The 11202-nt window shown below is 45.2% G+C and overlaps 5 protein-coding genes across 5 annotated transcripts; 2 read left to right on the top strand and 3 right to left on the bottom strand.

The window, feature by feature from the left end:
• Positions 1-798: 798 nt before the first annotated feature.
• PADG_03417 (uncharacterized protein) lies at positions 799-1721 on the bottom strand (the record flags this gene model as incomplete). Its single annotated transcript, XM_010760553.1, has 2 exons — positions 799-1429; positions 1528-1721. The coding sequence occupies 2 exons, from the start codon at positions 1719-1721 to the stop codon at positions 799-801; spliced, it is 825 nt and encodes a 274-aa protein (XP_010758855.1).
• A 1000-nt stretch (positions 1722-2721) lies between these two features.
• Positions 2722-4228, top strand: PADG_03416 (uncharacterized protein; the record flags this gene model as incomplete). Its single annotated transcript, XM_010760092.1, has 2 exons — positions 2722-3225; positions 3350-4228. The coding sequence occupies 2 exons, from the start codon at positions 2722-2724 to the stop codon at positions 4226-4228; spliced, it is 1383 nt and encodes a 460-aa protein (XP_010758394.1).
• Positions 4229-5738: 1510 nt separating this feature from the next.
• PADG_03415 (uncharacterized protein) lies at positions 5739-6247 on the bottom strand (the record flags this gene model as incomplete). Its single annotated transcript, XM_010760091.1, has 4 exons — positions 5739-5856; positions 5907-5963; positions 6026-6116; positions 6166-6247. The coding sequence occupies 4 exons, from the start codon at positions 6245-6247 to the stop codon at positions 5739-5741; spliced, it is 348 nt and encodes a 115-aa protein (XP_010758393.1).
• A 406-nt stretch (positions 6248-6653) lies between these two features.
• PADG_11599 (uncharacterized protein) lies at positions 6654-7031 on the top strand (the record flags this gene model as incomplete). The annotated part of the gene is made up of 2 exons (XM_010760752.1): positions 6654-6845; positions 6915-7031. The coding sequence occupies 2 exons, from the start codon at positions 6654-6656 to the stop codon at positions 7029-7031; spliced, it is 309 nt and encodes a 102-aa protein (XP_010759054.1).
• A 1107-nt stretch (positions 7032-8138) lies between these two features.
• Positions 8139-11202, bottom strand: PADG_03414 (uncharacterized protein; the record flags this gene model as incomplete). Its single annotated transcript, XM_010760552.1, has 6 exons — positions 8139-9698; positions 9790-10007; positions 10111-10340; positions 10625-10795; positions 10873-11008; positions 11115-11202. The coding sequence occupies 6 exons, from the start codon at positions 11200-11202 to the stop codon at positions 8139-8141; spliced, it is 2403 nt and encodes an 800-aa protein (XP_010758854.1).

The raw sequence follows: 11202 nt of genomic DNA, 5'->3' as shown, positions 1-11202 counted from the left end.
ATCGTTACGTAGGTCTAGATAAGCGCTTGTCTTCTCACAGTGTATTTATCTTAAGGGGAAGAGGAAACGGAAAACAAGTTGACCCACTAAAAGTGGAAGCGTCCGCGAGTCTATTATGAAAAGGATAAATTGGATGGGGATAAAGCAAATCGCTTGATTATAGAGTACAAAAAGTTGAGATGTGATACTGTATTTTATCTTGCAGGAGCTCTAAAGTTAGTTCAATTGAACAACGTAGCTGCTGTTGGACGCTGCACCTATCACTCTTGGCTAGTTCTGATAGTTAACCTAAAAAAAAAAATAGAGGGTCAACAGACGACTGCGGAAAGGATGAGAAGTCTAATATCGGATGTATGTTGTTAGTATAATTTCCCTCGGAAGAAGATGTATCTAGGATAAGACACCAAGGGTTCTCAGGGTGCAATATCGAGGATTAGAAAAAACAGGGGACTTAACAAAAAGCAACAAAAAGCCAAGCAGCAGGCATCGGCAACAGCTTTACATATAAGAAAAGCAGTAACGATAGGGGAAATATTCTAAAAACTGGAGAGATTGGTGTAAGTGTGTAAATAAGGTAGAGTGTAGAATAACATAATAATGAGAAAGATAAATCAGGCATTTGCTCAGAAACGCCTGTGCCCCCTGTAAAGCCTATGATCGTGTACATCCCTTTCGGACTCAACCAGAGAACGCCAATGTAAGAGAGGAATTAGTCAAAGGAAAAAAAAAAAAAAAAAATGAACGGTGAAGGGATGAACGTGAACAGGTCGGTTAGCAAAGAACACCGTTACAAAGACTTTATTTCAAGATAACAATCAATATCACTAGGACAATGATTAACCCGATGATGGTCATCAAGCTACGACCCTCGCCCGCGTTCCGTCTGAATTTCCCGAGTCTCTTCTTTGCGCCATCGAGTCTGCTCGCATGGCGGTCTACGTAGCCATCGACTTCGTCAAGAAGGGCTATGTGTCCCTCCAGTTCGTCTCCGATCTGGATACTTAATTCATGTTGCCGGCCAATCGACTCTCCAAGGCGATCCAGCTCCTCATCTTGCTCCTGCATGATCTGAGCGTGATGTGCATGTATTTCAGGATTAGAAAGAGAGGAGTGGTCAAAGGTTGGGGGAGACGGGGAGTCACGGTAAGGGTGAAGGAGGGCGTTCCGGTTAGGGTCTTCTTCGTCGGCAGCAGTGGTGGCTAGGGAGTGAGTAAATCGAACGGATTTCGAGATGGGATGTTGCGGTGTGGGGTGTTTTAAGGTTGTCGACGTGCTGCTCGCACGAGCAAAATCCCCTGCTAGAGAGGAATCATTGGGGGTTTTCAGTGTCGCATCTGAAGAGGGGTTAATGTTGCCATAAAATTGTGATGTAAGGTCATCGAGTTGCTTTTTGAGGCTGATTTTCTGGTCTCGTAGATCCGCACATGACCTGTATTATTAAAAGCAAGAGGAAAATCGTTAGTGAACCCAGAGGAAGCAAAACACCTATGCATATCTTTCCGTGGCTAAAAATGGATATCGTCTTACGGATCGTCAGTCTCCTCGAGATGAGCAATTTGCGAAGCAAGTGATTCTACTCCGTCCCGTAGCGATTCTAGAGAACGGGATATCTCGCCATCTTGAGAACAAGGCTCGAGCTTGAGGGATACTGCTCTCTGCCGCTCTAGAAGAGATAGCTTTATGTGATCTGCGAGCAGGAAGAGTTGTGCCGGATTGCTCATCGCTGCAGTTGTGTCGCTGGGTACGGAGTAAGCTGGAGTGGAATCGGCATATGCCTGGCTGCGGATAAAACAAAGCTGGAGCTCCGAGTGTCTCACCCAGCGTAACGCACGGTGATTCAATTCAAGGACTGTTGCAACAGGGCCAGGCAGAGGTTGGTGATGGAGATGATGAGTATGTCTCGCCAGAAAGAGGTTTATCCGAAGACTGAAGATCGATGGCGCAGCTCTTGGATGGTTCCGTAACTCCGATACGCTAATCTTACTGGTTGCTTTGTTGCTTTAATACCACGTTACACACTTGCCCCAGCCCTACAAATCATGTGATAATCCCATGACGCCGTCGAACGCCCAGAAGGGGATTGTACTATATCAGGGGCTGGAATAAATTTTCTTACTTCTTTCATAAGCGATGGCGGGAGGTGGCTCATATACTCCAACTAGATGCACGTGCAAGTTTATCTACCTAGTCAACTAACTAACTATAACTGCAGTAACAAAATAACAAGTATCTTAACTAACTATAACTACATTAACTAGAAACTGTAACACGGTTATACAACTAGTTAGTTAGTTTAGTTAACTAACTAGCTAAGTTAAGTTAGTTAACTATCGCAGATGAGTAAGAGCTTCTTTGTCACATGACCTGCATCCTGTCTTGTCCCTATCTTCCATGGAATTTCTTCTTCTTCCGTAAGAGTTAAGACAGCAAACGCTTGTTCGATGGGTGTTTGCCAAGCGCTATTTACCTCATTGGATATCTTTATGCGGCCATTCTAGTCTTCATTCTTTGGCGTGGTTCATAAACTTTATCATATTCCCCCGCACTACCGACCTACCCTCGCAGTCAACGCGCCCCTAACATCTCTCTCGCGCAGCCTTTGGATCGCGAAATTGGTCCATCAAGAGCTTGGAATCGTATTCTGCGTGTCTGGCTGTTCAAAATCTGTTTAACCTGATTTCGTTGACGGAGACTGGAATGGTTCCGGCGGGGAAGGAAACCATGGAAGCCGACCAACCCGAACCTGATTCTCTCGTGGACCTTCGAGCTCTCGAGTATGTCTCCAGTTACGACGGACATCTTATGTGCCCAATATGTCACTGTCCTTTTATACGACCCATTCGGTTGAAATGCGATCACATATTTTGCCAAAAATGCCTCAATTCATGTATCAAATCGTCTCCTCTGCACACGCCGTTCACACCGCCGCCCGACAACTTTGCTTGCCCCTCATGTCGAACACCCACGATGGCCACCTTCATGAAAGTGCCTCGTATAATAATTAGCATGTGCGATGATTTGTGTGTGAAATGCCCGTTTGCCGCCCAAGGATGCGAGGAGATAATTCAACGTGGGCATATACAAGCCCATGTGGATAAATACTGTGATTACCGGCTAATGTATTGTCCTGGCGAGAACTGCAATTACATGATAAGGAAGAGAGATCTAGATCCTGACCGTCGGTGTTTGCATGAACTCCGTCATTGTGACAACTGCAAGGAACTTGTGATGGAACAAGATTTCGAGGCATGCTTATTTTTATTTTTATTTATTTTATTTATTTATTTGTTTATTTTTGGAGGAAGATGGGATTCACCGATGATGCAGCCGCTGACTCTTATGTTGATAGACACATACAAAGGAACTGTGTTCCAGCTTGAAAGCCGAATGCCCCGATTGCCACACTACTTTATGTCGCTATGAATTGCAAAAACACTTGGAGACATGTCTTCTGGCTAAGAGATCTTGTCATGCTGCTAAATTCGGATGTCCAGTTAAGCTTAGAATGGCTGAGCTTGCGCAACACGAGCAATCGTGTGCATTGGTCGCCTTGGGACCATATTTGGAAACTCAAGCGTCGCGTATAGAATCCATGGATTCAACAATAAGACAGCTGCGGCAACGAAACGAGATTCTTGAAGACAGCATTGCGAATATTCGCTCGACCATTGCGCAGATTTCTCCTCCGCAAACTAGTTCTAAACCAGAAGCTCTACCGATAGTCAGAAGTGATTCCCCGATATCTTTATCATCTGAAATACCCAACATTTCCGCTTCAGGGGCTCCCACGAGTAGTATCTCAGATACTGTCAATCTCGTTTCTCAAGAACCCATATCCGGCCCGCCTCCTTCAAATACCACCACTTACCTCCTTTCCATCCACGAGTCTTTGAGAGACGAAGTAACTCAACTCTCCAATGCAGTTTCTGATATTGATGCCCGCGTTAATATGTCCATTTTGAACGAGAACCTTAGGCTTAGAGACGAAATGGCCCATATAAGTGCTGGTGTCAACAACATCCGGATGCAGGTCCATTGGCTTATGAACCCAAGGCTGCATCAGAATCAGCGATCCGTCAATGACTCGGCCACTGGAGCACCTTCTGCTAGTGATAGCTCTCGGAATATGACCATGAGTCCTTCCGCTACCAACCCCTCAGCCCCTTCACCTCCCATTCAACGAAACAGACGGCTCAGCGATGGGGGCCGTGAAGGAACGAAATTGTGACCCTCAGGGAAACGACGCATTATTTTAACGAATGGATATTATGGCTATCTTTTTCTCGGTGATTGGGTTAGGAGTCACGAGTTTGACGTTTGGTCTCCGTAATTGATGCCTTGGTAGCTTTCCCCGGAGAAGAGGCGCTTCTGAAACAAGGTTCAAAGGAATGGTATAAGGGATGTTTATGTGATTTTCAATGGTACATTTCCCCGGCTATGCGCTAGAGGGTATGTGTCGGGATTTTACGTAAATTTAATATTTTCGTTTTTTGATACCTTTTAATGACCTTTCGGGCATCATGACTGACATCATGGAAGTTAAAGAGACACTTAATTCATATTTTCAGTTGTCTTAACATTAAAAAAAAATGACTCTTCGGAGATCTTTTGATATTTTACATCTTTGAGTTCATGTGCGGCCAACGCTTTCATCCCCTGAGTGGCCTTTCGTGGACCTGCTCAGAGAAGTTTCCTAAGTATTGTTGTTGGCGATAGCAATGCCAGCCGCCCCGGGTCTCGTTGACAAGGGATTGAGGAAGCATTTTCGGATCTCAACGCTTGACAGGATGCGTAAAACTCCACCGCAGTTCAACATCCCTATCATGCTAAGCCTAGATTGTTGAAGCTAAATCAGATTTTGAATCACGGAAAAGGGTGTCTGTCATGACATGATGGCCAAATATTAAAGAGTTAAATATCACCCTCACGTTCTTCCTCTAGGGGTCAGGATTGGGAAGACGATCACACTTCCAAGGTTCCAGTTCAACTGTCAGATATCTCTGTAAATGGTTAAATGTTGTTGGCTGCTGTCTCGTCGTCAGGTTTAACCAATTGACTAGTTAAGCTGTTAGTGGCTGAAAGCTCCTTAATTCCTATGAACTCGTATTTAAATCTTGAATGATGTCTTCGGTGCAGGGCAGAGCAGTAAGGAATTTTGCAATATAGAGCAGCCAGAACAAACATCCGCTGCCTCATGCAGCTGTTCGTCCAAGTTTTCGGTTTTTTTCTTTTTTTTTTTTTTTTCTATATCTTTGCTTTTCTTTCAAAGCCCTAGTGATATTTCCTTCCTATCTCTATTTAGCTGAAGATTAGGGGAATTTATGGAAACGTGAAAAATTTAAGTAGTCCCAATGGTGGAGATAAGCCGAAGAAAAAGGGGTGGCAGTTTGCGTATTTATGTCTCATCGGAAGGTGTGTGGCATAAAAGAGAGAAGAAGCGCAATCCACTCGGACAGACGATTCCTACGACATATATTCATACGCTGGACTGGGCCGCACTTAGGAAATCTCCGGATTCTTGTTCTGAAACAGGTCTTCGTAGGTCATCAATTATATATATTAAGATACCCAAACTCTCCTAAGATCTGAAAACCAATCCTGGAACCCCACTCTTCTGATAACCAGCCCCTTTGCTAACTCGTTGATGACAGAACAAAGGAACGTATCCTGACATGGAGCTGACACCAAATAAGACTCCACCACATTGAGCAAGATGTCGATGACCCTTTTGACCCTATCTAATTCGCCTGGCTGCAGATCACACTCTGTGTGGCCGTGCCTACTCCGCTGGACCTTAAATCGGGATTGCGAGCATTGACATCTTGTAGGAAATCGTTCTCCGAGCAGTCTGATCCCCTGCTTCAGTTAGCTCATGAATTAAAGATCAAAGGGCATTGGGGACTTACTGGTAAAGTTTGCAAAGGTAGCTCCCATCAAACGAAATGCTTCCAACATTATCGGAACTGGTAGCGCCATCGGATTAGCATTGCTGTCCCTGACAAGCAGGCGCATGGCACAAACATACAATCCATCAGGCAAAGCGAAACAGGTGTTATCGGCTTCAATCAGCAACGAGTTACCGACATAATTCGTTTCAGTGAAGATGGAGATCTGGTCTGTTTTGTTAGATGTAGGTTGGAAAGCGGTTCGATACTGAAATGGTACTTGCCGGCGGATCCTGCGCCATAGCGAATGCGATGAAGTTAGCCACAAAGGACGATATGGCCAAACGTTTTGAGAGAAGCATCTGTGCGTGTTTTCCCTTCCGATTTGGCTAAGAACGTAGGAGAGAGAAAAAAAATAAAAATAATCCTTTTAGTTGAAAAAGCAGAGGATATTGTCGGGGCCGTTAGTCCTCAGCTTTGAATATATCAGCCAAAGACAGACAGCTGATTTCTCAAGATGCGGAGAAACAGCAGCCCAAGGAGGAGATGGGCTATGTTTAAATAAGTTTTAAAAGTTGTTTAAAGCAAGTCATTTTTAGATGTTGCCCTGGAAGGGAAGACAACAGAAGTGAACAGAGCAAGCCTGAAATATCAGACATTTGATTTCCAACTGCCAAATAACTTTGCGGCAGCTAATGGATCAGCGGTGGTAGTTTTGCTATCACCAGACAATATCTGAACAACGGTCTCCGCGAGGAAGAATTCAAGATGGAGGTTCTTAATTTCGAGCTTTCATTTCTGATGTCGTTTCTTTCATTTTTCAGACTCGGATCTTTTTCCACAGGGACGTGCACCTCCCGCCCTGTCAGCAGAGTCGTGGAAACCAATGACATGGTTGTGTTCGTGCAGACGCCGATAAATGGGTTTGCAAAGATCGGGATCGACATGCGTGCGGGCTACGTATGCGGTGTTAGACTAACCTCAACGAGGAGGGGTCAAAAGCTTAGTTGCTGTTGTTCGACTATCTAGTCGAACTTGAAGAGCTTTGATGCCGGAACCTCTATCAGCGTTGGGCTGCCAGTGGAGGTCAACAAATCGTCAAAACGAAGCTGGGCAATATGCCGGAATAAACGTAAATCTGTATAATACATTCATTCCCCTTTAGACAATGCTAACCGCGCTTCGAAGGGGCGCGAGTAGTTAAATATACGCCAATTGAGAGACAGTTTTTCGTTGGCAGTTGACGACGATTGGGCCAATCCCGAAATACGTCTAAAAAAGATCGGCACCATGGACGGCTGTAACTAATTATGGGTTGCCAAACCAGATGTTCCAGAGTCCAAAGAAACTGCGATATCAGAGCGAGATATCATCTCTCGTGGCTCGAATAAGAAGGACTCTATGTATTTGGGTTTGGATGTCCCCCATTCTTTTCTTTAGCTAGCAGCAGCAGCAGCAGCATAATTTGCGTACGTGTTCTGGATATAACCGCCAATAAGCACCCGGGAACCCTTGTGAAAGGTGATGAGAACTGCACCAGCTCGCAGCCATGATATTCCCTCTACAGAACAGCTGCATCCCGCCGCAGATATGTTCACATTTGGCAAAGTAACACGGAGGAAAAGGAACCTTTTTCTCTGCCGAAGTTTCTTCATTCGAGAGAGACTTCTAAACATGCAGTTGTCGGCTTCATTCATATCACGGCGTTTCCCTAGACGAAATGTAGTGAGCACTCCAGGAGAAACAAGGCAACATCAACATTCCAGATTTGAAAGTCGAAAAAGTGACAGATGCTTGACCGATTCCATTTGAATGCATGATGTGAAGATGATGGCTCCTCGAAGAGAAAATCTTGTGTCATCCACGCATTGGAGGGCAAAGAACTTGTAATTATAGAACTCAGATGAACCCCTTGACATGCCATCTAGAACTCTATAGCTTAGGCTACAGAAAAATTATCAGTCTTGAATGAGAACTGCTTGTATGCTTATTGAACCATGCAAACATCATCATCATCATGAAAAGGCTTGAAAATGAGAAGAGAATTTGCGTGTACAGACAATAACAGAGAGGCAACCTGGAAGGTAATGGACATCATGTCCTGTAGTGCTCACTTTGCACCACGTACCTAACTACTACCAACAGAAAGCAAAGGAGAGTTGATCTAACCAGCCATCAAATGCAGAGGAGAAAAGAAAGGAAATGCTGAAAAATCAAATAATTTTTTATGCTCTCACTAATCTATCATTCAGTTTAGAATTGTCCTGCACCGCCAAATCTGCCCGGTGGGGATTGATAATAGTCGTAAGTATGTGCGCCTTGCGTAGGAGGCTGGTATTCGCTAGAGCTTATATGTTGATTATAGATTTCATAACCAGCTGGTGGGGGCATGGTATATCCAGGATCATCGTATGGTGTTTGTTGTTGTTGTTGTTGTTGTTGTTGTTGTTGATAGGCGCTCGGCTGCTCTTGGTATGGCGGAAACGGTTGAGATGGGTCAACATAACCAGATCCGGATTCCGCTGGAGTGGCACCCCTGCTCTGAGGATTGCCGTTCCCTGCCTCGTCTGGTACTTCACGCTTCGATCCACCACCACCAGACAGGAAACCGGTTAATTTATTGAGTTTGTTGAGTTTAGAAACTCCTGGGATTGGCAAATGAGAGAGCTGATCCCAGGGGATCGAGGAGGAGGACAATGTGTGGGATTGCTGCTGATGCTGCTGCTGATGGTGATGCTGGGAGCCACCACCAGAGCCACCACCAGAGCCTCCCAAGAAAGACATTCCAGGGATTTGGTTAAGATTCGGGAGATTCGGGAGATTGGGAATGTTAGGAAAACCACCGTGAGAATTACCGCCACCATGACCGTGTGAATGAGACTGGAACTGATTGTGGCCGCCGTAGTTGCTGTGGCCGTGCCCAGGCTGGCTATGGTTGTGGCTTGGGGAATTAGAATGTCCATATGTCTGATTATGGCTAGGAGCAGCATGTGCGTTACCGGTGCCGTGAGCATGGGGGTTGCCTCCAGTGTGATTCTTTCCAGCCTTAACACTTTCAGCGCTTAGAACGTTGTTCAAGTTAATTCCCTTGCTCGACTGCGAGTGAGCCCAACGTTCAACTTCTGCAAACATATTACGGTGCGCTTCGTTGTCGAACCGTCGAAATGCTGGATGATGGAAAACAGAGACGCAGTCATTCAACACCCGATCAACCGGGACATCGACATGTTGGAATGCATATAAAACACGAGGAACGACGAATTTCACAACCGCAGAAGCAACTCGCCCAGCGGGATCGTTGAGGATATTGCTGAAATGGTCCTTGGAGAGAAAAGAGTGGGTGGGGTCAGTGCAGTTCGGATTTGTCCAGGGCTCGTATTGAGTGCGGGCTTCTGCCGCTGTCAGTTCAGACGAACCAAGCTGTAGTTTTGCCGATGCAATGTTTATCACTGGCCTGATAAATGGAGCCAAGAGGGAGAAAATGAATATCGAGAGGGTTTCGCTGATTTTATCCATCAAAGAGGAAAGCCCAGGGATTTTCTCGACAGCGGAGGATAGATTTTTGACCACCCTATCTCTAAATTCTAGAATCGGATATATTTGGAAAATTGTTTCCTGTGGATTAATCTCTTGGGTAGCTTGTGATTGGCCATATCCAGTAGGTTGGTTATAGGGTTCAATCCCTTGGTGATCAAATTGGCCCCTTGATGCTCCATAGCCATCCAAGCCGCGCTGTTGATTTGACTGTGCCTGAGCCTCTGACTTACGTTTCAACCTTTCGGCTTCTTCAATCATCCCGCTCCATTCCGGGGACTTTAGAGAGCAAACTGGTGAGAGAACTCAACGCTCCAGAGGAGCCCGATCCGGACTGAGCAGTGCCAAGGGTATTGTCCATTTCACTGACTTCACTCTGAGCAAATTGATCTGAAGCTTCCCCAAGCAAACTGTGATAGAAATCGGTCATGCCAAATGTGCCGGTGACAACGGGGAAGACATATTTTTCTTGGATGTTCATCTGGGTTCCCACTCCCGTGTGAGGAAAGACATTGGTATAGTTCATTTCTCGTAACGCCAATTCACAATAATTACTATGGGCGGAAAAATCTTCCAGAGTATGACACGCTATAAATAGAAGTTAGCTTTGTAACTATGTGATTTAAGAGGTTGATAATTTGGTCATCATCAAATGAGTCTCGCTGCATGCAGGAGGAGGGTAAAAGTATACCTTGGCCGAGACACCTTAAGGCCTCACTCAAATGTTCCTCGCGGCCCTTTTCATGACGTCCACCCGCGAGGTAGAGTCGTCCAAAGTGTATACTTCGTGCAACACTGTATCTCACGTACCCAGCACTGGTCGCCCAATCGCCGCGTTCATTGGCTATGTAATTTTTCATACCAGTTTGGGGGTCGATTTCAAGCTCAATGGGTCGGATTGGGCCCCGAAGCCGTGGATCACTGTGTCGAGTGTTAATGGGCGCATGTAAACCAGATGGAGGGTTTTTTTTTTTTTTTTTTTTTTTTTTTTTTTTTTTAATTATGGACAGCGAGAGAGCGTACTACTGCCTGGCATCTTTCCCATCGGCATAACCCTTTGGATTGCTATATGAAATATAATAGTCAGAATTTTTTTTTCTTTTTTTTTCTTTTTCTTGTTTTCGTGCGCAATAAACGAAAATACCAGAAGTTTAGCCATCGTATATGGTTCGAAATGGCCCTTATGACGCCAGGGAAAGACGAACTCAATATGTTCTTCCGGTCTGTATACACAGAGCCTTTCAGCTGTGACCTCAAATTCCCCAGTCGCATAGCCAAAAGCGCCGAAACTGAGAATCCAGACCAAGATCCGTATAGTGTCGGCTTGTATTTTCGACACTGTTCCCACATCAACAGCTTGCGAGTAATCTCGCAACCTGTTGACAAAAACACAGTTAGTCACCAAGTAGGTCCCAACCATAATTGAGAGTTGTGTGCATTGGGTGAAAAGTACCAATTTCCGAAATAGAGACGCTTAATCATTATTCCTGTCCATTTGTGTCCCTTGATGAACGCGAGCGTCTTGATAGTATCCTCAATGTCTCCATGGCGCCAATTCTTGCCTTCGATGGTAGAGATGGATGCGATATCTAAGAGAGCAGTCCCAACCTGTAAGTATCAAGCATAATAAAAAGGAGATTGGGTTCGGTAATGGGTGTCAACGCCGCGAAATGAGGCGGGTTGAAACATACTTACTTCCAGCTCCGAAGGCGCACACTTGCGATGGAAGCAAGACAAGCAAAACGGCAAGAATTAATATGGATGACCTTGTGCCTAAGCCCAT

Source organism: Paracoccidioides brasiliensis, assembly GCF_000150735.1.
Source record: "Paracoccidioides brasiliensis Pb18 unplaced genomic scaffold supercont2.3, whole genome shotgun sequence".
Taxonomy (NCBI): Eukaryota; Fungi; Ascomycota; class Eurotiomycetes; order Onygenales; family Ajellomycetaceae; genus Paracoccidioides; species Paracoccidioides brasiliensis.
Note: the sequence above shows the minus strand (reverse complement) of the source record. Positions and strands in the feature narration are given on the sequence as shown.